This window comes from Mus musculus, chromosome Y (genome assembly GCF_000001635.26).
Source record: "Mus musculus strain C57BL/6J chromosome Y, GRCm38.p6 C57BL/6J".
Taxonomy (NCBI): domain Eukaryota; kingdom Metazoa; phylum Chordata; class Mammalia; order Rodentia; family Muridae; genus Mus; species Mus musculus.
In genome coordinates this window covers 66,727,109-66,751,571 of record NC_000087.7, presented here as the reverse complement: position 1 = coordinate 66,751,571, position 24,463 = coordinate 66,727,109, and the positions used below count along the sequence as shown (strand labels likewise).

General features: G+C 36.1%; 1 protein-coding gene across 1 annotated transcript; it reads left to right on the top strand.

Annotated features, from left to right (window-relative positions):
* Nucleotides 1-9,401: 9,401 nt before the first annotated feature.
* Nucleotides 9,402-11,775, top strand: Gm20852 (predicted gene, 20852). The gene is made up of 2 exons (NM_001160129.2): nucleotides 9,402-9,455; nucleotides 10,681-11,775. The coding sequence occupies exon 2, from the start codon at nucleotides 10,962-10,964 to the stop codon at nucleotides 11,643-11,645; it is 684 nt and encodes a 227-aa protein (NP_001153601.1). The 5' UTR covers nucleotides 9,402-9,455; nucleotides 10,681-10,961; the 3' UTR covers nucleotides 11,646-11,775.
* The last annotated feature ends 12,688 nt before the right edge of the window (nucleotides 11,776-24,463 follow it).

Genomic DNA, 24,463 nt, shown 5'->3' with positions numbered 1-24,463 from the left:
TCTAAGAGGGATTGAAACACCCACACTCTCATCTTCCTTCTGCTTGAGCTTCATGTGGTCTGTGAATTACATTTTGGATATTCTGAATTTTTAGAATAATATCCCTTTATCAGTGAGTGTGTACCATGTTTGTAATTTTGGGATTGGGTTACCTCACACAGGATGATATATTTTATATCCTTCCATTTGCCTGTGTATTTAATAAAGTCATTGTCTTTGTATCATTTGCATATATTTTTATCTCTATTGCTCTATTCTACAGCTTGAGGTCGAGGATGTTTCCCCCTGTACTTCTTTTATTGTTGAGAATAGTTTTTCAATATCCTGGATTTTTTTTATTTCAGATGATTTTGTAAATTGTTCTTTCTATCTTTATGAATAATTGAGCTTGAATTTTGATTGTGATTTCACTGAATTTATAGATTGCTTTTGGCAAGATCACCATTTTTACTGAATTAATCGTGCCAATCTATGAGCATGGTAGGTCTTTCCATTTTCTGAGATTTTCAATTTCTTTCTTCAGAGACTTGAAGTTCTTGACACACAGATCTTTCACTTGCTTGGTGCGAGTAACAGAAAAGTATTTTCTACTTTAAGTAAATGTTAATGAGACTTTAAATTTTGATTTACATTTGTTGTGGAAATATGGAAGTATTGCACAAAGTTTTAGAAATGTACTTTATGGTTTATTATGTTTAACAGTATAGAAAAAATCAGTTACATAATCAGGCAATTTGTATATTTTAATTGAATTATGTTTTACACTAAGTCTTAACTGAGTCAATATAGGAAAAAAAATTAGACTTTCTATTTGGTAGAACAGAATAAAACCCTACTTTGAAATACAATTAATTTACTAAAAAAGATTACCTATCTATCTATCTATCTATCTATCTATCTATCTATCTATCTATCTATCTATCTATCTATCATCTATCTATCTATCTATCTATCTATCTATCTATCTATCTATCTATCTATCTATCTATCTATCTATCTATCTATCTATCTATCTATCTATTTATCTATCATCTATCTACCTCTCTATTTTCTATCTATCTATCATCTATCTATCTATCTATCTGTCTGTCTGTAAACTTTAATTTTGAAAATCTAAAACATAAAATAAAACTTCTCTGATAATCTCTTAGGAAAAAAATCTGCAATTACTTCCCATTAGATGATTTTTTACTGCTATTTTTCTTTTTATAGTATGAAAAGAACAATTTAATTTTTTTGAGCGTTCCTTTCCTATTTGTATAAATTTGACTGCTTTCATTACTTTGCTTTACAGGGTCATGATCAACAACAAATTATATGAGCAGTATAAAAATATGTTTCAGAAGTTGTATGTGGGTGTAGAGAAATTCGATAAAGAACAAGAAAAACAAGTGGTTGGTATAGTAAGTAACTTTATAATTAACCTCGTATACCTATGTATCAATTAGGAATGGAGAAACTAGCCTTGTGTTCGACACTTGAAACTAAATTAAGTCTCATTATCTAACTATCCTTGGTTCTGTTCAAGTCCTACTGAATTGTAAATCAGAGAGGTATGGTCACATACTATACCAATGAAAACCACTAAGAATTTTAATGGAGACGAGATCATAAATTTCCAAGAGACAGACATTTGCTGAGAGATGAAGAGAGGATTACCAGTTTTTACAATATGTCAGCCTCAGGTATAGTTGAAAGATAAAGATTACTTACTGTTGTCATCTGGACTCTGTCGTTAATTTTAGAAAACCAAATCAAACTAGCAAAGTAGTTTTAAAATCCTAAACTTAGTCCCTATTTAGTAAAAAAAAAAAAAAAAAAAAAAAGTGTATGGAAACAACTTTCCTAACAACCATGGCAAAATAATCCTGTGTAATAATATCACCAAACTATTTTAGATCGTCTCCCCGTTAATGTAACAATCATTGTAGTCATCAAATGGTTTCCAAGTAAGATCTGAGGCAATTACCATATTAACCATTTTTTTTTGGTTGGTTAATTGTTTGGGGGGTATTCAATTTGAAATAAACAGGAGATCATTTCCTGCATGAGAACAACGTGGAGGGAGCTGCCATTTTGAGTCAGTTCAGGAAACAGATAGGGACTAAAGATAAAAAATAAATAAATACTCCAAATGAAGGCAATTTTTAAACCTTTCATAGCATGGCAAAAAACACTGTAGTCATTTACAGACCAAAAGCTAGAACCTCTTTGTAGTGTTGGCATTGGGCTTACCATCCTAGTCTCAGTATACTAACTTACTTGAAAATTATCATAAAAACATACACTGAATATTTTGTCTTTAGATCTCTAAAAACCTCAGAAAAACTTATCAAAATAACAGACTACAATAAATTCAAGAGAATCAGTTTCATTTTATTTCAAAAAAATTTAGGCTTTTTATAATATTAAATATTTGTTATGAGTAATTCTAGCTCATTTGGTCATAAATATATATGTTTTTAGGAAAATAATTCTAAAAACTTAAAATGCATGTTTTGTATTATTATGTATAACATTGGCAAATTAGATAAGACATGCTCATTCATGTTAAACTCATAAATCTACTCCTATTTTCTGAATCTCTTAAAAATCAGAAACCTCGCTAGGCAAGATCTTAAACTACTGTTCTCCTGTAGGCCATGACATTTTTAGCAGATATTTAAATGTATTAACTGATCTACTAATGAGTAGAAATCTGAAAGACCAGAATCTCTGTTGCCTTTCACATAATGACTCTATTCAATGTAAACTATGACTACAATTAGAAAAATACTGAAATCCTAAAGTCAAATCCTCACCTCTTTTATCAGTCATAGAAAATCTTTTAATAGCTATGATACTGTAATCTGTAATCCCAGCACTTGGCAGTTGAATGCAAGAGGATCAAGGCCTTTGACTGTCCATAGCTATATAGCAAGTTTGAGGTCAGCATGAGTAATGTAGGACTGTCTCAAATAAACCTGTCCCCTACAAATCAAACAGAAATATAATGTTAGTATAAAGATATAAAAATAGTAAATATTGCTGTCACTTCAGTAGGAAATTGTTGACCAGAAATACTAAAATAAATGTACAATTGGAATTTTTTTACTATACTTTTGAAGGGAAAACTATTGAAATCTGGATATCCATAGAGTTCCCTGTTTAGAACATTATCCTGACAGCATATAGCCCAGAACTGGTAAGAAGCAAGGCTTGGAGAATCACAGGAGTTGCCTTGCCCAGACTTTAGAGATGGCAGCAAATAACTGTAAGTATCACCTGTTATTTTAGACTGAGGAAGTGCAATTGATGATGACATGTTCCAATATAATAATAGAAAAACAAACAAACAAAAAACTAGTATTTCTGCTTTAGATCTTGGCAGGGCCATTCTAGCCCCATCGTTTGACAAAAGCACAGCACACCTCAGAAAATTGTTTTGATGACGTCAACAATTGTCAGACTTAAAATCTATTGATGTGCTTCAAACATCTCTCATCTTCCGGGGTTATACATGGTGGTATTTATGAGACCTCTAAATGATCCCTAGGAATAGGAGCATAGTGTGTAGAGTTGGGAGAGGATATATAGACTGGAGAGATAAAATGGGAAAAATGGTGATCCTTGGATTGCCTGTGCCATATACCTTTGCAGTTGTGGTAATAGATTCCGTGCAGATTGACACTATGAGCACTACCCTAGCACACAGTACAATGCTTTCTTTTCTTTTTCCGGGCTTTTGCCTGTGACAGGGAATGTAGCTTGGATACTACTGGGTATTGTGTGGAAGATAACAATCATTGGATCAGTTCAAAGCTTTGGGAGCTGCCAGTTAATAGGCTAAGCTTCAGACTACATCCTACCAATGGATAAATAGGGTCCAGTCTAGATGAATTTCTGGATCCCCAGGATACATGAATAGCATGCAGTATTCTAGAGTAGTATCCAGCTTAATGATACTTCTGTTGCTCTTGTGTCTTTCCCTCTTCTGTATCCCCCAAGTTCATTCCGCTTTCTTGGCATGACTCACAAATGAGCCTTTGTGTATTATCCTGTGGTATATGAGAGGAGTTGTCTGAATAGAGATGAAATATTGAGTCATGGCAAACACAACTGTGGAAATGGAAACCATCCAGGGGCAAATTTTGTAAAATTAACATAGTCTGTGAAAGAAAAATGCTTTTGCTTTCAGAAGAAGAGTGAATGGAGTTTTTTACTAAGCTGGAAGGGGGCTAATAAAGACCCTTTTTAACTGGAGAATTTAATAAGAATTAACCAAAACCCAGGTGCAATTATTCTTACAGGAGTGAACTGGATAGATGGGTAGAGTTTGGCTAGTATAAGATACTTGATTTAATGACTTTTGAGGTCCTTTTTCGAAATCATGATCAATAAATTCTGCCCTCTGTGACATATCTACTATATTTGTTTGAAAGATGAATAAACTAGGATACATAGATATAGCTTTATAGTATAGTTCTTGAACTTTCATGATGTGACAATTAAATCTGTATGATCAAGACATATTTAGAGCTCTGCATTAGGCACACATAATCTATAGCTCCTGGGGACATACACGCAAATGAACAAAAATGACTTTATAGTGTTTCTTGTTTTCAGAATGGAATACATTTTATAAATAATCTAAAAGCAATAGGTTCAGTTTCTATGTTCTTAGAGACATAACCTTAAAGACCCTAAAAACTCTAAAAAATAAAAAAGAAAAAAGAAGAGAAAAGTAAATAAACTTGAAGCTTTAAATAAACAATAAAAACCCTAAAACAAACAAACAAACAAACAAACAAACAAACAAAAACATAAAATTTTTGAAAAAATAAAACTAAAAGAACCTAAAACCCTAAAGAAAAACAAACAAACAAACAAAATCAACAAAAAAATTCTAGATCTCTACAAAGACCCAAAAAAACATAAAATAATTACCACAAACAAACAAACAAGGAAAGAACAATAGCCACACTAAGCCTTTAAAAAAAAAATCTTGCCAAATACACTGAGAACAACCCTAAAATCATTTAAAAACCGTAAAAAAAACCCCTAAAACAATAAAGCAAAACCTAAAACCCTAAAAAACCCTAAAATTATTAAACAAACACTAAATGACCCAAAAAAGCTATTTTTTAATTCTTAATTAACATTTTTAAAACCCTAAAATTCTATAAATAAGAAAACACAAGAACTCTAAAAAGACCCTAAAAAAATTATAAAACCCTAAAAAAAAAATCCAAAAACTCTACAAGTCTAGATCCCTAATGAGACAATAAAAAGCAATTAAAAAAAAAAAAAAGAAAATGAAAAGATACAAAACCACCACCCCAACAACTACAAATTCTTCTGCCTTAAAAAATCGCCAAAAACACTGGAAAAGAAAATCATTTTCCAAACCTTATTAAAAAAAATGCTTAAAACAATTTTTAAAAATTCCTTAATTAAATTAAAAAACAAAACAAAACTAAAAAATAAAGAAATACCCTAAAATTCTTTTTTTTTCTTATAAAAGAAAACATTTATTTGGGGGCTTGCACACAGTTTGAAAGGGTTAGTCCATTATCATCATGGTGGGAAGCAGACAGGCATGGTGGCGGAGAGGTAGCTGAGAGCTTCGAATCCTGATCTGAAAGCAGCCAGGAGAGAGAGTGAGGGGGAGAGACAGAGAGAGACAGAGAGAGAGAGAGACAGACAGAGAGAGAGAGAGAGAGAGAGAGAGAGACAGAGAGAGAGAGACAGAGAGAGAGAGACAGAGAGAAACAGAGACAGAGACAGAGACAGAGACAGAGACATAGTTTCAAAGTCCTGGTATGGACTTTGAAACCTTAAAGATCACTCCTTACTAGGAGTGATCACACCTGTTCCAACAAGGCCACACCTCCTAATCCTTCCCAAACACTTCCATTAACCAGGGAATCAAGCAGTCAAGCATATAAGCCTAAGTGAGGTTGTCTTATTCAGACCAAGACACTCATTAAACCTTGTAACAAAGCCAAGTTGAAAAGCAGTACTGTACAAGTGTTATGAGAAAAGTTGCTGGGACCAGGCTTACATTCCAATGCAGTGACCTGGCAACTCACTCAACAACAGTAAAAAGACCCACAAGAACTGTAAAACCCTAAAAAAAGTTCCTTTAAAAAGTTTTAAAAACACATCAAAACTCTGAAACTCAAAATAAAATCCTTGAAAACCCGCTTAAAAAAGCAAAACAAAAAAACAAACATACAAACAAACAAACAACAACAAAAAAAAACCTACAATACCCTGAAACCCTAAGTAAAATCCTGAGACTATAAAATCAATCCTACCCTCCCCCAAAATACCTACAAAACCCTGAAACATTAACTAAAATCCTAAGATAAAAAAATAATCCTAAGCCTATAAAAAAAAGCAAACACACACACAAGAAAACAAAAAACCCTTACAAAATCCTAAAACCCTATAAAACACTAAAAGTATAAAAAGAAACAAAAACAAAACAAAACACAACAACAAGAAGAACAAAATCACACAAAAAACTACAATTATCCTAAAATTATTTATAAACACTAAAAAGCCCTAAAACCCTGAAATACCTTAAATAAATAAATAAATAAATAAATAAATAAATAAATAAATAAATAAATAAATAAATAAAATAAAAATAAACCTCAACCCTACCCAAAACAAACAAACAAACAAACAAACAAAAAACTTATAAGGACAAAAAACCTACCAAATTTAAAACCATTAAAACCCTAAAACTCTAAATAACACAAAGGGCTTTACCCTCCCGCACACCCCCCCCTCTAAAAAAAAAAAAACCTGAAAACTGTAAAATACTAAAAAGCCCGAAAAAAGCCTAAAACCTTAGAAAAAGTAAATCAAAAGAAAAAAAAATCTAGAATCTTTAAACAAATACTGAAATAGTCCTAAAATACAAAAAAAAAAAAAAAGAAAAAAGAAAAAAAAAGAAAAAGAAGAGAAAAATAAAATTCTGAAAACACACCTATTAGCTAGGCAGTCATTCAACTTACAGAGTTTAGCCTGCTTCTGAGTGCTGGTATTAAAGGGGAATAAAACTATACTTGACTCCTTTTTGTTTGTATAATTGTTTTCTAAAATATTTTTTTTTCTCTGTGGGTGAGTATATGTGTGTGTGCGTGTGTGTGTGTCTGTGTGTGTGTGTTGTCCAAAGAGGTCATCAGATCGTCTAGAACTAGAATTGCAGGTGGTTGTGAACAACCATGTGGGTGTTAGAAATTGAACCCTGGTCCTGTGCAAAAGCAATCAGTGGGCCTAAGCAGTGAGCTATCTCCTCAGTCCTTTCTGCTTGCTCTAATCTCTACTTCACTATTCATCTTGCCTAAATATGTCTTTATTCCTACTTCTTCTGTCTGTTTTTATGTGATGAATTCTTGTTTGCTTTTCTCTTGTTTCTCCAATTACAGCACCAAGATTCTTCATTTCCTTTTGTTTTGGAAGATTCTCAAGGAATCTTAAATCCAGACTTTAGGGCAGTTATTTAAAATTCACACCTGGGGATTAATCTTCAGAAAATTATTTTTGGGAAAAACATGTGATTATTTCAACATCTATAGTAGTGTGGGGGCATTATTCTCCCTACGTCATGTACACTTAAGATCTTTAGATACCTCCTTCCCTGTGATAGCCTTGCAGCTCACTGAGTGACATGTGCATTTGATGATAAATGATACACAAACTTTGAAGCACCTTACCATATCCTGTCACCCATATCATGTTCAACATATCAAGAACCACAAGTGAGTTGAAAAATACAAATATATTTTTTAGTGTCTTGAAGCTATAATCCCCAAATTAATCAAAATATTATTTGGACTCTGTTACTTTATACCAGTGTTTTTTTTTAAGTGTACAAGTCGCAGGCCTTTTCTGTGACCCTTTGCACAGGTTTACAGTGTCCTTTTACCATCTTCATCCTCCCCACTATCCTCCATTGCTATCAGATCTCCCCCCTCCTGCTGCGCTTACTCTTCCAAAATACCTCCTATTTTTTAATGTCCCTTATTAAATTTATATTTTTACAATAGTCATTTTGAGTTTTACTTCTCTAACCTAATATATAGTATTTAATCATTCCATCCATTTTTTGAAAACAAAGCGCTGCACTAATACACATAGATGAGAAATATATTTATCTCTCTTTCTCTCTCTCTCGCTCTCTCTCTCTCTCTCTCTCTCTCTCTCTCTCTCTCTCTCTCTCTCTCTCTCTCCTTCTGTCTCTCATTTTTAAGGCATTCATCCAGTAGTTGACATCTTAAAACACTCCATAGCATGTATGTTTCATACAGTGAGGCAATCAATATTGATGATATGGATATGTAGTGGTCCTTCTTAGATTTTTTTTTTTTTGTGAACTTAAATCAACCTGGGAAGATAGAATCTCAGATAAAGATCCTCCATCACATTGGCCTGTGGCCACACCTTAAGGAATGATTTTTTTTTATGACTGTTGTTGAAGGATCTAGCTCTCTATGGATAGTGTCATATCCTATGAAGATGATGTACAGGGTACGGTGGGGACCGTGGAAGGTACTGAAAAGGATTTTTTTTGAAGAACTGAAGATCTATGTGCCATGAACAATTAAAGTGTCCTCTAATTTGTAAGTAAATTTTATACATACCTGTGTCCAGTATTCTGTCTACACATATTTCAAAAGTAAAATTACCTCATCTATTTCATCCTGTTTTACTGCATTTAATCTATGAAATTACTTATAATCAGAAGTGCTGGTAAATTTTAAAAACCTTTAAAATATGACTGGGAGATATCAGGTTTTTTTTTTTAATTTTATCACAACTTTGTAAGCATGCCCAAGATCTATGTTGTCCTCTTACTTTCCAAAGAATCCATAATTCATGATTGCCATTGGTTTCAATACATGTCATTTAACCCTGTCAAATTCCAGGTTTGTTTGCATAAAAATAGTCCTCCTCTAACTGTGGGTTTTCATAAAGTGAAAATTGGTGTGCTATCCAGTGTGCTGCCTCAAAGAATCTGGCAATATTTATGATAAGAAGCACAGCTTAAAGATAACCAAGGGAAAGGTTGGAACATGAAAAATAACCACCATGGATGTTGTCAAGGCAGAAACCGAAGACTTTCTCAGAACAAAAATAAAAACAAAAATGAAACAAAACAAAACACAAACCAAACAAATAAATAAAAATTCAACAACCAAACAATAAAAACCATGCAAGGGTGTAATTCTTTGGCAGAATATTACTCAGATCATCAGGCCTTTCAGTTGGGATTTCATTTATTATTTCTAGGAGGCCATATGAAAAGGTAAATTCGAGATGCTGAATGTTTCTGAGTGTAACTAGGGAAGGAACCAGCCTGAGAGGGGTTCTATGATGTAAGCTGAACTAGGGTGATGTCACAGAGCACTGGCTGGAGGTTGCGCATCTATTCCACTTGGAGGCGCTAGAATCCATTCAAGGTGAGTTCACTATCTTCACAGTGGTGTGTCAAAGCCAGGTCATTTTTTCCCACAGGCTTTTGGTGCCTGGTCTGTATCAGGAGATCTTGACGACTAGGATATTTTTCTATGGGTAAGTACATTTATGAAGTAATTGGGACCCTCATAGCTACAGAAAGCTAAAAATTTTCTCTCCTACAGTGAGTTACTGTACATTCTACTTTCCCCATGTTTATTAGCAAGGGAGATGAATGGTCTAGGTTAGTTTATCTCCTGAATTTATTATCCTTGCTAACCATATCTAGATCACAATTCCACTAAAATGCCAAAGCTCCTGTTTGTCCATGTGCATGTTAGAAGTTATTAGTTCTAAAAGGCTGATATTGCCTCGACTTTTTGAGTTGTTCTTGAGTTCAGTGATGCAATGGCTTCATCGAATAATTCTGAAGCTGGGTCAGGAGAAACAATAAAGAAGGACAGTGGTGTGCTGTGTCCCTGGGAAGATATTTGTGAATGCAAGAACTTAGCTCAGAGCTTACGCGTACAAGAGAATCATGGTGACCACTCTGGCCTTTTTTTTTTTTTCTCTTCTTCTTGATCATTGGGGGTAATTGTCATAGCACCACCTAAATTGACATAGAAATTCAAGGAGAGGATCCTCATCAGAGACAAATTTACTCAGGTCTGAAGAAATAAATGTTGATCTGAGTATGTTATTCTGAGCTCTAGAGAATTACTTGTTAATTACACTATTTTTATTTCCTTGTTTCCCTTGTTTCTTTGTTTCTTTGTTTGTTTGTTTGCTTGCTTGGTTAATTTTATTTGAGTTTCTGTATGTTTAGATTTGGCTGTCAGGAAACTCACTGTGTAGACCAGACTAGTCTTTCTCTCACTAAGGTCTGCCTCACTCTGCCTCTTGAGTACTATGATTAAAGTTATGGGTCACTACCACTTCCTATTAACTTCTCCATTTGATTGTTTGTTTTGTTATTTTTTGTTTGAATTTCTCTTTTGTTTGTTTTTCGTTTGATTTTCGTTTGTTTTCTTTTACTTGATGTTGTTGTTGTTGTTGTTGTTGAGACAGGGTTCCTCTCTATAGCACTGACTGCCCTGGAACTCACTTTGTAGACCAGGCTGGTCTCTAATTTAGAAATCTGCCTGTCCTTGCCTTCTGAGTTCTGGGATTAAATGCGTGTACCACCATGGCTGACTTATTAACTTCTTATTTTTATAAAATTAATTTTAGGAGCTCAAATCTGTTTAGCATAATCTTCTTCACCTGCTCAGAAGTTCTCGTAGAGAAGAGTCTTGGTCCAGCATTCACTCTCAACCCATAACCATTGCCCATCAGGAATTCATATATATGACAGAGGCAACAGCATTGTGTCTGGTTTAAACGGGCAAGATCTTCAGTCCCAGGCAATGAGCAAGTATGATATTTGAAGGGAATGGAAGCCACAAGACAGTGTGATCTACCACAACAGGTCTACAGCCAGGTAGAAGACAATACATCTGAAGAGTCTGAGCATGACATCACTCAAGAAGAAGAGTAGGAGGAAGCCTTCTTCCCAGGCCCTGGGGAATATTGTTGGCTGCAGAATTTCTCACGGGTGGAAGGAAGGTAATGAGCCTGTCACCCATTGGAAGGCCATCATTCTAGGTCAACTGCCAACAAACCCTTCTCTTTATTTGGTGAAGTATGACGGAATTGACAGTGTCTACGGACAGGAGCTCCACAGCGATGAGAGGATTTTAAATCTTAAGGTCTTGCCTCACAAAGTAGATTTTCCTCAGGTGAGGGAGGTCCACCTCGCAGGCACACTGGTTGGCAGAGAGGTACAACACAAATTTGAGGGGAAAGATGGCTCTGAGGACAACTGGAGTGGGATGGTGCTAGCCCAGGTGCCATTCTTACAGGACTATTTTTACATTTCCTACAAGAAGGATCCGGTCCTCTACGTCTATCAGCTCCTGGATGACTACAAGGAAGGTAACCTCCACATCATTCCAGAGACCCCTCTGGCTGAGGCGAGATCAGGTGATGACAATGACTTCTTAATAGGTTCCTGGGTGCAGTACACCAGAGATGATGGATCCAAAAAGTTCGGAAAGGTTGTTTACAAAGTTCTAGCCAATCCTACTGTGTACTTTATCAAATTTCTCGGTGACCTCCATATCTATGTCTATACTCTGGTGTCAAATATCACTTAAATTGAAAAAAATCACAAAGTACAGAAATGTAAACTTATAGGATTGAAAAAAAAATGTTTGTTTTCCTGTGTTGGGTACCTATGGGTCTTTGACAACCTCAGTATCTTTGTCAATAAAATTTGTTTTGTTCTAAAAATTAATACGTGTGACATGACATGCTTTTAGTGAACACTTTGTTGGAAGAGATGGACTATGGTAGAAAGAACATCAAAGGAAGATGAAAGTTGCAATGCAGGCTGTGAACAGTGCATACATCTAATATCACACAGGCTAAAATGGACAGGACTTAGATTCTGTGGTCTGCATAGTGAGCAAGGAATTGGAGATATGACTTAGAGGAGCAGGGATGGCAGCAAAAAATGGATTTTTAGGAAGAAGCGGAGAAAGACAGGACATAGATAGAATCTCTGGTATGAAGTCTGAGGGAGAAACAACAAGTTGGGGAAAGAGTGATAGATAAAAGGAATGTGGCCTTGTTACACAAAGTGCAACCCAGAAAACTGATCCAAAGAGATTCAGAAATCAGACAAAATAAGGTTTCATTTGAATAATGAAACCAAATGAAACTTGTCTCTCATTTTAAGATTTATTATCTTTATTTATATGGGTGGGAGTAGGGCATGAGCTTGAGAGTATAGGTGACCACAGAGACATGAGTTGTCAGATCCCATGGAGCTGGCATTAAATCTGATTGTTAACCATTGGATATGAATTCAAGAAAACAAATCCAGTTTTTTTGCGGTACAGTAGTGCTCTTGACAACATGGTCATCTCTCTATTCCCATTAAGATATCTTTTTAAGAAATCCAATATTAACATGCAGAAAAGAGACCAGGTAGAAGTTAAGAAAGATTAAATTGATGGTGACCTTTAAAAACAATAAAGGACACACAAAGGACTAGAGGACACTGAGGGACAAATGAATTCTAAGATGAAGTTCTCAAAATGTGAAGCAGGAGACCCAGGAAGAATAGAAATTTTGTGCAAATAGTTAAAATTGGGCATATCCACATTAGGTTCTTTGGTTTCTTAACAAATAGCCAGCTGATCAGATCAAAGAGTAATTTAAAAGAGAAAATGAATAAACTGTGAGATAATATATGGTGGGGCGTGGATCCTGAGTTCTTTCCCTGTGCAATCTTTGCCTGGGATGAATCCTGTGATCTTTTGGAGGTCTCTGTTGAGTGCCCCAGATGAACATCAAAAAGCTCACCACTGGCCTGTTCCCCTGGCTCTCCTCCAAACATCTGACTCCCAACATACCTATGTACCATTTCAGCCTGTCTATTCCCTATAAATTCCTTTCTCAAATTTATGTGTGACCTCCTTCTCATAAAACAGTGAAGGTGTACTCAATGCATATGTGCTGATCTCTTTTCTATGCCAGTTCTCATGGGTTTCAAACTCTATGAGGTTGCCCAATATGTTGGTCACTACTCCTGAGTAGCCCCTGTGCTTCATGGGGGTCTTAATGGGTCCCATATGCACTCTGAGTGTTTCTTTTGTTTGTTTGGTTGGTTGGTTTTATTGTTGTTGTAGGTTTTTTTGTTTGTTTTTGTTTTGTTTGTTTGTTTGTTTTTTGTTTGTTTGTTTTTGTTTTGTTTTTTGTTTTTGTTTTTAGTCAGGCTTGTCATGGACTCAATCATTTGTGTTTTTTCTCTAGAATAAGTTTGAATGCCAAATGACTTGAAAATACTCTCTATTGTTGATTAATTTTGATATCTGGGAGAGTTTCTATGCTAGCTGGATGTCTTAATTAGGGTTTCAATGCTGTGAAAAACCACTATGACTAAGACAACTCATTAGAGACATTTCATTAGGGCTTTTCAACATTTCATTGCAGTTTCAGAGGTTCAGTCCACTATCATCAAGGAAGTGAACATGCAAGTGTCTGGGCATATGTAGTGGTGGAGAGGAAGCTTAGAGTCTTCTGCATGCAGGGATGTTGTCTTCCACACTGAGCAGAGCTTTAAAGCCTCACAGTGATATGCTTCCTCCAAAAAGGCCACACCCACTCCTACAAGGCCACACCTCCTCATAGGCCAACTACATTCAGAGTGCCATACTGGTTTCATAGCAACTTGAAAAGATCTAGAGTCTTGCAAGAGGAGGAGCCTCAGTTGAGAAAATGCCTCATTAAGATCAAGCTTTTAGGAATTTTCTTAATTGGTGGGAGAGGACCCAGTTCATTGTGGGTGGGGACACTCTTGTGGTGGTAGTCTTGTGCTCCTTATGGAAGCAAGACTTAAGGAGCATGTCAATAAGCATCACCACTCCATGGCCTATGCATGAGCTTCTGGCTCCAGGAACCTGTGTTGTTTCAGTTTCTTTCCAAACTACTTTGATGATGAACAGCAATGTGGAATATAAGCTGAATAAAACTTTTGCTATGGAATTAGCTCTTTGGACATGGTATGTTCTTACAACAATAGAAACCTTAAGTAAGACAATTTCTTAGAGGAACAAAATATCTAATACTACCACTGTCACTTATCCAAAAGGACAAATAATGTGTAGATATTTTATTTTAATTTAAAGGTAAGATATTCTCATGTATATAATGACATGCAATTGTTCTAGTTTGCTTCTTTCTCACACTGAAGAATACTAACATCAAACATAACTTGGGAATATAAGGGTTATTAGCTTACATGTTACAGACTATTACCAAGGAAGGCAAAACAGGAACTTGAAGCATTACCAGGAAAGAGTGCTTATTGCTTGACCCTATCTTAGTCATTGTTCTATTGCTGTGAAGAGACATCATGGATAAAACAACTATTATGAAACAAAGCATTAACTGGGGGCTTGATTACACTTACAGAAGTTTAGTCAAACATCAAGTCAGTGACCGCAGCACTGGAGCAATAGAGAACTATTGATCCTTAGACAGAAACAGATATTCTGCCATTACATTGGTTTCTTGAAAACTCAAAGACCACACTTATTGACACAACCACTTCCTCCAATGAAGCCACATCTTCTCTCATTCCTTCTAATCCTTAAACACACTGCCAATCCCTGGTGAGTAAATATCCATATATATGAATCTATAGGGTATATTCTTATTCAAACCACCAAAAATCATGTGGCTTGATCGAATATTTTATTTTAAATACAGAGTAAAAGCTTTCCTTTTATAAATGACTACTGATGAGCTTACCCACAGTTGCCTACCCTCACACATCGACCATCAATGAAGAAAATGTCCCATAGACTTACCCAAAAACCAAGTGAATAGAGACAATTCTTCAATTGTTCTCTCTCCTAAGGTGACGCTAGATTGTCAAGTTGGAGATAAATAAAATCCCAGCACATTAAGGTTTATCCTGCTCCATAACCCACACAAACATTACTCATCACAATCTCCTCATTCTGCCTGGGTGTAGACCCACTTCCCTCCATGGCAGAAGTGAAGGGTAAGTACCTCCAACAGCAAGAATACTCAATAATAGGTGACAAGTAGTGAATATGCCTTATAGCCTCACAACACCTACATTCTAATTTGTGTTACACTTTCTGGGAGACACCCCAGTCTGTCCAACTTCCTGCCAACTCAGCTTTGACCAGAAAAATTCTCATCAAGAAATCCAATGACTTTTAATTGATTTCTTTCTCCTGAGGGAATGGAGTGTAACCCCTTCATGGATGTATTGGTGTCTGATTCATAAGTAATAAAACCCACTACTATTAACAGCTAAATCAAAGGTGCTATGACAAATAACAACTCACATGAGAAGCATCACATTTGGTTAAGCCTTTTCAGAAGTTTTATTGGAGTTTGATTTATATACTAAATAAATCCATTGATTTATTTATTTTTAAGTGTGTAATTTAATGATTCTAAACACATTTCACCCCTGTCATTTTTCACTCATTTTCTGGTACTTCATATGATATTGAAATCTACTAAAATACAATAGTGAATTCAGAAGAAAGACCAGTGGTGTGGGTAGCAGCAAAGTTCTTGAGTCTCAAAGACAACAGATACCATGGCTGAATATTCCAACTACAACAACTAGGTAACATTGGTTCTACACTTAGCATGCCGTTTCTAGAAAAAAAATTAAAGAATTAAGCAATGTTTCCTCTGAACCTGACATGTTACTATCACAAATGAAAGAAGGATCCATGATCACATGAATATGAAAGGGGCATGAAGCAGCACAATTGTTCAAATTATTGGCAGCTAGTCAGCATTAACACAAGAAGGGACCAAAGACAATAAACAGCTTTGAAGACATGTCCAAATGACCGCGTTCATTTACAAGTTTCTTACCCATTCCTTGTATATCCATTGATTGATTAACTCATTGATTAAAGCCCTCATGTTCCAATCACTTTTCAGAGTGCATATTGTACTACCTATGAACATTGTACTGTGGACCAAAGCCTTCATCTAAGACCCATGACTGACATTTCAAAACAATTTAACCACAGAATTCTTTATTTGAAACAAAGTGATAAGATCCATCTATCTCTTCAAGGATATCTCTGTTTTGTTCAAAAAGGAGAAAAATGCAATCCAAGTTCAGGATCTTGATCCCTTATCCATGCATCTTAAACCCATAGGGGCTAGCCAGAATGTAAGGTCAGAAGTCTAAACTTCACCTATACTACAACTAACTCTGAAGATATCTAGCAATCTCCAGTTCCTTTCTGGTACTTACCCACACCAAGTCTGCATTAAGGAATATGGTCTAGTGTGAGATAGTGCCAGCAGTTAATTGCAAAATCCCACTATGAGTTGAGTTGTATATATACTGAGACATCTGTAATATAGACACACATGCATATTCACAAATACTCACAGAAAGAGGCAAGAAGTAGAGGAGCTGAAACTTAGAAATCCTCAAGGAAGAGAATGAAAATCTTGTAAGGCACAGAGGTAAGAGAAAAACTGTGTCTTTCTGCACAAAATCAGGACATTCTGTCTTCCATCACTGAATGGGAAGGCTCACTATCCCTTATCGCTATCTGATAAGGTATAGACAGTAGATGAAGGATGAATAGTAAGTTTTCATCAAAGGTATTGACTTTGAAGGTTATAGATTGTTCATGCTCTACTGGAAGCCAGATGTCTAAGAGTTTATGGGAAACACAAATGATTTGAATGGGTTGTAACAAAGGGGAGAAGACGAGATATGAAGTTGGCAGGAGGAGTTAGGTGGGAGTGGGAAAGGTTTTGTTCTGGGAGGAGTTACTAAAATAATTGGAAAGTAAATTCCATCAAAATATTTGTATGCAATTCTCAAGGTATTAAGGAAAGTAGTTCTTAATATACCATGTACTGAACACACACAGACCACTTATATTGCCATCTTCTAAATAACAAATTCTTATACAGCAGTTTCATTACATTGAGGGCAAAAGTCATCCAGAGGTTATTTAAAATAAAGAAGAATCTAGGGAGATGGCCCAGTGGTAAAGCCAAGAGTTTGGTCAAACATTCACCTAAACACCAGTGCTTAGGAATTGGAGTGGCAGAGACAGAAGAATGACTGTGGCTTCCTGAATGTCAGCCTCACTCCTAGCTCAGCAAGAAACCCTGTCATAAGGGGAAAATTAGGGAGTGAAGTAGCAGAAAACAGTATACCCTTCCCTATCCTCTGGACTTACCTGTATAATTCTGTATGCATACACACATCAATATGATAACTGTATAAAAGAGGTTACTTTGCATAAATTATAGGCAAAAGCAATGTTGTTTTAACCTAGAGACCTGAAGACTTTTATATATTAATGGTCCTGGAGAAACTCTCCATATATAGAGGATTGATATATCTTCTTCCTGTGCAAAGGAAACCTAAGTTAAGTGTGTGTGTCAGTGACTTTAAACACCTTTCTTCCTCTAGATTCCTATTTATACCACAGAATGGTCTGTAAATAATGAAAAGATGAAAATAAGACTTTTTCAGGGTGTTGCCTTCTTTTAAAATCATATTTATATTTTACTAAATCGATGGAAAATCTTCAGCTCCAAGGAACAATGGATTCAATATTGTTGACTTCTGTATTATCCCATTATGAATAGGAATTAATTATACATCAACATTTCCCACGATTTGAACTAAATCAGGAATAAGGGATATGTTTCCATAAAAATAAGTAATGCCAATATCGTTAATCAAGTAGAAATGTGTGTGTGTGTGTGTGTGTGTGGTGGGGTTAGGATGCCTTTGGATTATTTGAGAATGATTGCTGATCAGAAATATGTTATGCAAATAACCCTAACCTGAAAGAAATGAAAAGTAATGATATAAACTATACTACCAAGTGTCATGGCCACTTATTAATTGATATCATTTTCTTTTTCATTCCTTTATTCGTTTGAATAATTGTGTGCCACAGATGATCACACGTTCAAATGTGTTAGTTTTCCGGGTGATGGGCTGTTTAGAATGAATTAGGAGTTGTTTTATTATTAAAGGAGATTTGTCACAGAGCCTTGAAATATCAAAAACCCATCAGACTCTCTCTATCTCTCTCTCTTTCTCTCTTTCTCTCTTTCTCTCTCTCTCTCTCTCTCTCTCTCTCTCTCTCTCTCTCTCTCTCTCTCTCTTTCATTACTCTCTGCCATCTCCATCATAAGTTGTTCGCTCTCAACTACTGCTCTACATGTTTTGCCTCTGTGTTGCCATGGTGTCTACCATGATATCCTGGACTTGCCCTCTGGAACTCTAAGACCACAATTAAATGTTTCCTCTTATAAGTTTGTTTGGTCATGATGTCTCTCACAGCATAGAACAGTAACCAAGACATACATACTCCTGTTTATTTTTTGAAACATTCTTTATTTCTTTCATTAAAGTTACCTTTTGTCCATTGAACAGTTTTAAGAATAATGCTAATGGGCCCAAATAAATAGTGCCAATAGGTGTGGCACTCTCAGGAAGTGTGAAATAGTTTCATGAGGTGTGACATTGGTGGAGTAGTTGGGACACTGATGGAGATGTGTCTTTGTTGAGTTGGTGTGATCTTGTTGGAAGAAATGTAACAATGTGGTGGTAGGCTTGGAGGTCTGCTGTCCTTAAGCAATCCCCAGTTTGACACAGTCTCCATCTGCTTCCTGTATATCAAGACCTAAAACTCATCTCCTTCTCCAGCACTTTGTCTGTCTGAAGGCTACCATGTTTCCAGCCATGACAATAATGGAGTAAACCTCTGAAAAGAAGTTACAAAGTGTTCAAGATTTACTATGATCCTGGTGACACTTCATGGCAATAAAACCCATACTAATACTCACATAAACACTCAAAAACACATTTGGTGTTTTGTGGGAACAGACTTTTCAGGCCCTCTGCCTACTGCCTGGAAGCTATTCATTTCCAAGCAGCTATCAGATGAAGTTATACAACTCTCAGCTCCAAATGAACCATGCCTGCCTGGATCCTGACATATTCTTACCTTGATGATAATGGACTGAACTTCTGAACCTGTAAGCCAGCCCCAATTAAATGGTTTTCTAATAAAACATGCATTGATAAGTGTGTCTGTTTACAGCAATATAATCCTAACACACACATGTACATATACACCTAGATATACTGAGTCACAGACACACACACACATGGAAACATTCACACACACACACACACACACACACACACACACACACACACACACACACACACACATTCATTTACAGGGACTTTAGATTCAGCCAGTACCCATGCAATTTAATTGGGGTGTTGAATACATGTGTTTGTGGAACATGACTATTGCTCTTTCTTTTAGGAGTTATGTGGACAAAATCTGCACACTCACTTCATTCCTCTTCAACATCAGAAATCTCAATTTAAAGAAAGTGAGATAATGAGAAGTAGTTTTAGATACCTCTCTTTTTTTTCCTGTGAGTAGCTTCCACTTCAAATCACCAAAGAAAAATAAACATAACAGGAAAGAAATTCATATTCAAATGCTCTTGACAAGCTCATAATACATTCTCCATAATGAATATAAACTTTTATTTAGAATTCCCAAGGAAATGAGACTTTTGAAAAATCCTTACTTTCAGATAGGCTTTGGTATTTCATTTCCCTGCAAAAGAACACCAATGTAAAAAGACAAAATGTAGATTGCTTTGTGCACAAGTTGAATCAGAAACATTTGATAATGTGCATACAGAGACTCACCACATTTTTACAAACATATAAATATATATATATATATATATATATATATATATATATATATATATATATATATATATATATATATGTATTATATATATTGGGAGGGTGAAAGGAGACATCTGGAGAACAATAAGACCCTCATTAGCATTAAACATTCCTGAAGTCAAGTAATAACATCTAACAACATCAATAACAACAACAACAAAAACAACAACAAGAATAGATGTTCATTAGGAAGAATTTTTTAAAATAACCTTCCATTAGCCACATAAAGAGGGGGCATGATCCATCTGCAACACTTTATAGATACTTATTACAATTACCACTAAAATTTTTAAAATAATACGGATTTTTAAAAATGAAATTGAAGTAAAATAGATTTTTCAGCTGTTAAAAGGGGGAAAATGTGTTCTAGAACGAAATAAAGAGTGTAAGATTTTTTAATAAAGAACATCCTTATAACTCATGTGTCAGTAAGTATCAGGATTATAATGCAGTTGATTTTCTCATTGTAGAATAATTTTAATGTGTTTGAATATTTCCAGTTGTAAGAATGGATCTCAGAATTTTCACAGGACAAGAAGAAGACACCAAGTAGTTCCTCACTTTTGTTTCAAAATTCTTAATTCCTTTTTTGCAGAGTCCCAGACATTCCAGGGAAGGGTTTGAAACATCCAACAACTTCTGAGACCATAACCTCAGAGAGAAGCTACCTTTCTCAGTAAATGGAACTAGGAAAGCTGAAAAGATCCATCAAATCGCTTTAGAACAAAAATGGCAGCTGGTTCACAGAACAAGGTATCATTTAGCAACTCAGCCAAGAAATAAGAGGATTTGAAATGATAATAACACAGAGTAATAAAAACCACTATGCAGTTGTAATTTAATCGTATATATATACTTTGGACAGAGAAAGCAATCAAATCTTGAGATCTCTCTGCTCAGCCCAATGAAACTCTGGGTCATGCTGCAGATGTTCCAAGTTCATGGCTCATCACAGATACTGGAAGTCTCTGGGAAACTAGATCTACATCACGTAAGTGCTGTGAGTCCAAAGACATGATTTCAGCAATTGTTCAAGTCCTCATCTTGCTTGAAAAAAAAATCACATAGCACCAGAAGTAATAAGAAGTTCATGGTATCAATGTCAACAGGTAAGCACTACTAACAAATATCTGTTAAGCATTGGATTGTTACCAACTCAAATGAGGAGATGATTTTTAAATTTAAATGCAGTTACATTTTAATAATTTGTAGTAATGTTAAGTGTCCAGTGTGAAACCGTGGGTGTAGGGCAAGTTGGTGAAGTGAGAGAGAACATGGACGGCAGAAGGTTCTGTGCTCTGTGAAGGCTGACATGGGAGGAGTGAAGGATAATTACCATGCATACCTGATTGTGCATCTGGCTGTGTAAATCCACTGAAACTACACGGATGGGGGTGAACGAGGGGAAGACAATGGTACCAGATTCTTTGTCTCTGGCATCCCATATTGGGCCTAAAAAACATAGACAGTCTAATGTTTTAGAGCTTTATTTTAGACAGCAAGGAGAAAAAAAAGAGTAAAAAGATTGTTAGACTTGCCATGGCCAAAAGGAGAGATGGGGAAAGACATAGAAGGAAAGACAGAAAGCAAGTTAGAGAGTAAGAAAGTTGAATGCTTAGAGAAAGAGGTAAAAGTTTACAGAGAGTAAGGATTGTAAAAGTTAGAGAGAGAGAGAGAGAGAGAGAGAGAGAGAGAGAGAGAGAGAGAGAGAGAGAGAGAGAGAGAGAGAAAGAATGAGAGACTGATGTAGGGCCAAGTAGCCTCTCATATATTGGGCTCGTTATCTTGCTGTTGCTAGGTAACTAGAAGTTATCTAACCTGAAGATTAGAACCTTTGGTCATTTTGTATGTGACTGCTAGCCATTAGCCACTGCAGGGCGGGAGTGCTTGTGGGTATGGTAAATTCACCAGGAGCCAGGGTTCCAGAAATACGGAGGAAATGCCTTCCTTCCCATGTAGGTGAAAATTACGACCCATTAGGTTTCATCAGGTTTAAGGACTTCAGCATGACTGGAGACCAGGCATTTGGTACATAGCACAATGCCCCAAGCTCAATGATCAAATTTAACTCTAGCCTCCAGATTTTGTGGTTTCTCAGGCAGAACACCATCAGAGAGGATGTGAGTTTGAAACTCTGGAAACTCCCACCAGAAGAAATCAAGGCATGGAGGTGGGGTGGGGTAAAATGATCTTAGAAGAAATCTGTAAAACAGTGAAAGGACAATTGAAAAGATATATGGAAAAGACCAGTAACAGGGGATGCCTCAGGAGACCATCCTTGTCTTCATAGCTTGGCAAGACAAAATTCAAATTACCAGTAGTACTGGAGGAGAGTCTGTGAATGCATCAGGGAGGGTAGGGTAAGGGTAGGAGGGAGTGAGGGAGGGTGAGATAGAGAAAAAAGTAGAAGGAGAAAAAGAAAGAGAAGGAGAAGAATATGGAGAGGAAGAGGAGAAGAAGGAAGGGAAGAGGAATGGGTGGAGCAGAACGACAAGGAGAAGGAGAAGGAAGAAGAACAAGAGAAGTGGAAGAGGAAGAGCAAAAGGAAGGAGGAGGACTTGGAGAAGTAGAAAAGGAGAAGGTTAAATAAGGAGGAGAGAAGGAGAGAAGAAAAATGAGAGAAGGAAAAGTCAAAGGCATAGAAGAAGAAGAAGAAGAAGAAGAAGAAGAAGAAGAAGAAGAAGAAGAAGAAGAAGAAGAAGAAGAAGAAGAAGAAGAAGAAGAAGAAGAAGAAGAAGAAGAAGAAGAAAGAAAGAAAGAAACAGGAGTAGGAGGAGAAGGCGAAGGAGAAAAGAATAAGGAGGAGAAGGATAAGGCAAAGAAGGAAAAACAGTAGAAGAAGAAGGTAAGCAAGGAGAAGAAATGAGTTTAGATGTGAGGCATAGATAGACAGACAGAGACAGAAAGACAGAGAAACTTAGACATACAGAGTGAGACATGCACATAAACATTCACACAGAGACACACAAGTAGGCACAGAGACAGAGAAAAATATACATAGAAAGAGAGATATGCACAGAGACATTCACAGAGTTACACACATTCACACAACTTAAGAAGTATTTAGAAAAATATATCTATGAAATCACGAGGATATTAAGTACTAAATTATGTGAGCAATGAGGAGGAATGAGATCCAAACAAATTTTGCAAGTCCTCCAACATTCTCCATGCTTCCACACAGCTTTAGCTGTGGAAGTATCAGTTATAGGGCTGTAACTTTTGTTTTCTTCATTTATAATTTACTGTGAATCTCCTTTCTCCACCATTCAATATGGTCCGTAGTTTCCATGTGGAAGGACTTTCCAATGCATGGCATCTAGTGAGAAAGAGAAAACAATTTTAAAGAAGATTCTCTATGCTAGAGCCAACTGTACAAACAATTTGTAGTTATTCTCCAAATGCAGGGCTCAAAGAACACAGAGGCTCCTCTAGCTGCTACACAGATCTTAAGTATGGCCCCACAGCATCACTGGGAACCTATTGACAATTCTCACTCAGGTCATAAAACTATGGAGCATTCCAATTTCTTGAGTTCCAGAAAAAAAGCCATTTGGAAGCTTATCTCACTAAAATTGAAGATTACACTGAAATTTATGAAAAGTGAGAATAATTTTTAATGTGAAAAATCATTCCACACACACACATTAAAAAATACATGAAGGCAAAATTGACAGCAATATATTTGACACAACACCCACCCACACACACCTACACACACCCACACACAGAGAGAGAGAGAGAGACAGAGAGAGAGAGAGAGAGAGAGAGAGAGAGAGAGAAAGAGAGAGAGAGAGAAAGAGAGAGAGAGAGGGAGGGAGGGAGGGAGGGAGGGAGGGAGGGAGGGAGGGAGGGAGGGGGAAGAGAAAGAGGTGGAGAGACAGATGTACACTTACAATACTTATTTTTAAGTCAAGTTGTCAAAACTCCTGACACAATCAATGTTCAGGAAGAGATGTATATGGCAAACACTCACGAGGAACAGACTGTCATGATAAAGAGAACATAGGAGGAAACAACAAGTTCATCTGTGGCATTGAGAGCCTGAATGGGCCCTTCTCACATTTGGTTGGATTTAGAATCCAAGATTTAGTTCAGAACCACCCAGCTCGCTCCTTCTTGCCCCACGGATCTACTTCTCCTAGGGCACAGTCACAAAGGTTCCACAACATTTCTAGACAGTTTTCCCAGTTTTAGACAACTGGGACTGTGGGAGAAATAACCCCCCCCCCAATCTTAATTAAACTAAGCCACACAACTGCAAAATATATTTGAAAGCAGTTTAAATTCAATTTTGGAAAGAGAACAGAGAGCTTTGAAATGGACTGAAATAGTCTTTAGGTTCCATTGTGCACCCTAAATGAAATATATTGTAAAAGATTCCGTTTTCTATGTAGCAAGTGAGGGCTGAAAACAACACACTAATGGAGATAAAATGCAAAAAAAAAAAAAACTGGGAAATATAGTAACAATTCAAACTGACTGTGTGAAAAACGATGTATTTATACACGTTAACTGTCCTATTGACCACAGTGTCATTCATCATTGTATTAGGGGATACAATCTAGTGATTAATCATCAGGGTTTGACAGTAAAATCCTTAGGCTCAATACACCAGACATTAGCTGAAAAATGATT

Bases quoted from the DNA above. Each gene is read 5' to 3' on its own strand.
- Gm20852 (NM_001160129.2), top strand. From the start codon at position 10,962: ATGACATCACTCAAGAAGAAGAGTAGGAGGAAGCCTTCTTCCCAGGCC.